This window comes from Notechis scutatus, chromosome Z, assembly GCF_049901735.1.
Source record: "Notechis scutatus isolate UNSWTSFEM ecotype Mainland chromosome Z, rNotScu1.2, whole genome shotgun sequence".
NCBI classification, from domain to species: Eukaryota; Metazoa; Chordata; class Lepidosauria; order Squamata; family Elapidae; genus Notechis; species Notechis scutatus.
Window position 1 is genome coordinate 118897551 of NC_142025.1, and position 3244 is coordinate 118900794.

A 3244-nucleotide genomic window follows, 5' to 3' on the forward strand; every position below is an offset into this window, starting at 1 on the left:
ACCAAAGAAGGGTATACAACTAAGGGTCTCTCAGCATCTTGGGCCTTCTTTTCCTTCACCCAACACCTTGAAGCACGTGACTGTCCTTTTCACTTCGGAGCTCCAAGGCACGTGGTCCTGTCCACCATTAAACCAAGCAGCCTCCATGTTTCCAGCGTCTTTTCCCCCACTTGGAACTGAACTCGGAAGGATATTTCTTCCAACTGCCCCATGACAACTTTTCTTGCCACATTTAATAAATTTCTCACTTAACGTAAATTCTGGGCTCAATTGTATCCTAAATTTAAGGACTTACCTGTATAGAGTTGGAAGGGACCTTGGAGGTCTTCTAGTCCAACCCCTTGCTCAAGTGCTCGACTTACAACCATAATTGAGCCCAACACTTGTTGCTAAGCGAGACAGTGACGTGAATTTTGCACCGTTTATGACCTTTTTGCCACAGTTGGTAAGTGAAACTCTGGTGTTGAATTATGTAACACAATTAAGTGCTTTAAATTGAAAGAATTTTTAAAAGCAACTGTTGGAAGAAATATCCTTCTAGATACTCAGTTCCAAGTGGGGAAGAATGGAAACATGGTGATTGTTTAATGGTGGACAGGATCACATGCCTTGGGTGAAGAAGAAAAAAAGGAAGAAATGCTGAGAGTGCCATGGTTTTATGCCCACTGTTGGGATTTGAATTTGAGCTTGTGTTCTGATTGGTTGCCAGACTCCCATGGGGCCATGCAGGAGCAACCTTGTAGGCTGTCCTGGGTCCCAGGCTTGGTTGAACCTTGCTGGATGATGATGTAATGAAAGGGCTTTGGACAATTCCTACTATGGCTCTAGCTGGAGGAGGTAGATCTTTGTTATGTAGAATACTGACCCAGACAAAAGTATGGGGTGGGGCTGAGTTTCTGCCTCTCTGAGTTTCTACTTCTCTTTTAGGGGAGATATTCTGCCTTTTTAGTATATCCTAAAATATTTCATTTTTCTAGGGGTGGGGTGGGTTTTAACTTCCAACACACCATAAACGCCCACCAGGCTGCCCCAAATATTTAGGCCTAAACCAAATTTCAAGATCTTTCTAAAATCCCCATTATCATTCCCCTCCCTCCTGCATTTCCTTAGAAGTTGCTAATAATAATAGGTCAAAAATCTCGGATTTCCCTGCAAAAATTTGGAGTCGAAGCCACAATGTTAATAAAAAGCTTTGGAGAAATATGGGAGACGGAAGCTTATTAAAATTTTACAGCCAACTGGCCATCTGTATTTTTGGAGTTTAGACCTGAAAAACTCAGACCGCCCCTTTATTTCCAGGGTGTCTTTCTTTGAAGAATCTTCTGGCCCAGTTCCGTTTCCAGATTGCTCCTTGTTTGGCCCTGTTGGGACATTAAATATCCCCCTCCCCTACAGGAAATGAAAGGGCTATTAAGTCAATGAAACCTTCTCCAAGTTCTCCTTCTGGTCAGCTTCCATCCACCAAAGAAGCCACGTTTTGACCAGTTTAAATTAAAACATTTTGGAGACCTGACCTTAGATCGAAAGCAGCTTTTGTAGTGATTGTAAGCAAAATCTAGCTCTTTTGTGAGTTGGTGAATGGCTCTGAAAAGAGCCTCGGAGGCGGATGTAGGTGCTCCGTTTAGATTAAATAATAAATGGACTTGATCTCGGGTCTTTTAGGCCCCTTCAGATCTTCTTGGGCAGCAAGGCGGGCGGGATATTGGGCACGACGCCGCCCTGGGGGATAGTGACCCGGCTGAGCAGCTTGTTCATGTCGTGGTCGTTGCGGACGGCCAGCTGCAAATGACGCGGGATAATGCGCGTCTTCTTGTTGTCCCGCGCCGCGTTGCCCGCCATCTCCAGGATCTCGGCCGTCAGGTACTCCAGCACGGCGGCCAGGTAGACCGGAGCGCCGACGCTTATCCGCTCTGCATAGTTGCCCTCGCGAAGCAGCCGATCCACGCGGCCCACCGGGAACTGCAGCCCAGCCCGAGAAGAGCGAGTCTTGCCTTTCGCTCTGGCTTTGCCGCGCTGCCTGCCACGTGTCAACATCCTGATTTTCCACCCGCGAGAAACGTCTCGAAAGTGAGACCGTGTTGCGGCCAATTCCTGCTTTTATAGTCGCCGCCGGCTCCTGGGCGGGTGGAAAGGATTGGAGGAAGCCGCTCGTCCAATGAGACCTCGGGCATCTCCTCTTAGCTCATCGAAGGAGCCAATAGGAACGGCGGCGAGAAGACCCCCCAACAAAAGGTTGCAAGGGTTTTTCTTTTTCTCACGAGGTCGCTTTGAACTTTGGGCGAAAATCGTAACCCGAGATTCTAGTTGAATGATGCAAAAAAAGGACTGATTTGTTGCAAAAAGGGTCTCTTTCTCTCTCCCCCTCCATCTATCATCTATCAATCATCGATATCTATCATCCATCTGTCCATCCATCTCAATCAGTTCTGTCTCTTATTTATTTTATATAGATGACAGACAGATAGATAGATAGATAGATAGATAGATAGATAGATAGATAGATAGATAGATAGATAGATAGATAGATAGATAGATAGATAGATAGATAGATAGATAGATAGATAGATAGATAGATAGATAGATATATAGATAGATAGATAGATAGATAGATAGATAGATAGATAGATAGATAGATAGATAGATAGATAGATAGATAGATAGATAGATAGATAGATAGATAGATAGATAGATAGATAGATAGATAGATAGATATGATAGATAGATAGATAGATAGATAGATAGATAGATGAGATAGATAGATAGATAGATAGATAGATAGATAGATAGATAGATAGATAGATAGATAGATAGATAGATAGATAGATAGATAGATAGATAGATAGATAGATAGATAGATAGATAGATAGATAGATAGATAGATAGATAGATAGATAGATAGATAGATAGATAGATAGATAGATAGATAGATAGATAGATAGATAGATAGATAGATAGATAGAAGATAGATAGATAGATAGATAGATAGATAGATAGATAGATAGATAGATAGATAGATAGATAGATAGATAGATATATAGATAGATAGATAGATAGATAGATAGATAGATAGATAGATAGATAGATAGATAGATAGATAGATAGATAGATAGATAGATAGATAGATAGATAGATAGATAGATAGATAGATAGATAGATAGATAGATAGATAGATAGATAGATAGATAGATAGATAGATAGATAGATAGATAGATAGATAGATAGATAGATAGATAGATAGATAGAT

The 3244-nt window shown here is 41.5% G+C and overlaps 1 protein-coding gene across 1 annotated transcript in view; it reads right to left on the reverse strand.

The window, feature by feature from the left end:
- LOC148129187 (histone H2A type 2-C-like) overlaps positions 1-2034 on the reverse strand; it is a 2504-nt gene extending 470 nt beyond the window's left edge. Inside the window, exon 1 of the mRNA XM_087947393.1 lies at positions 1674-2034. Within this exon, the coding sequence (XP_087803519.1) occupies positions 1674-2034 (361 nt within the window). The remainder of the gene's footprint in view (positions 1-1673) is intronic.
- Positions 2035-3244: the final 1210 nt, after the last annotated feature.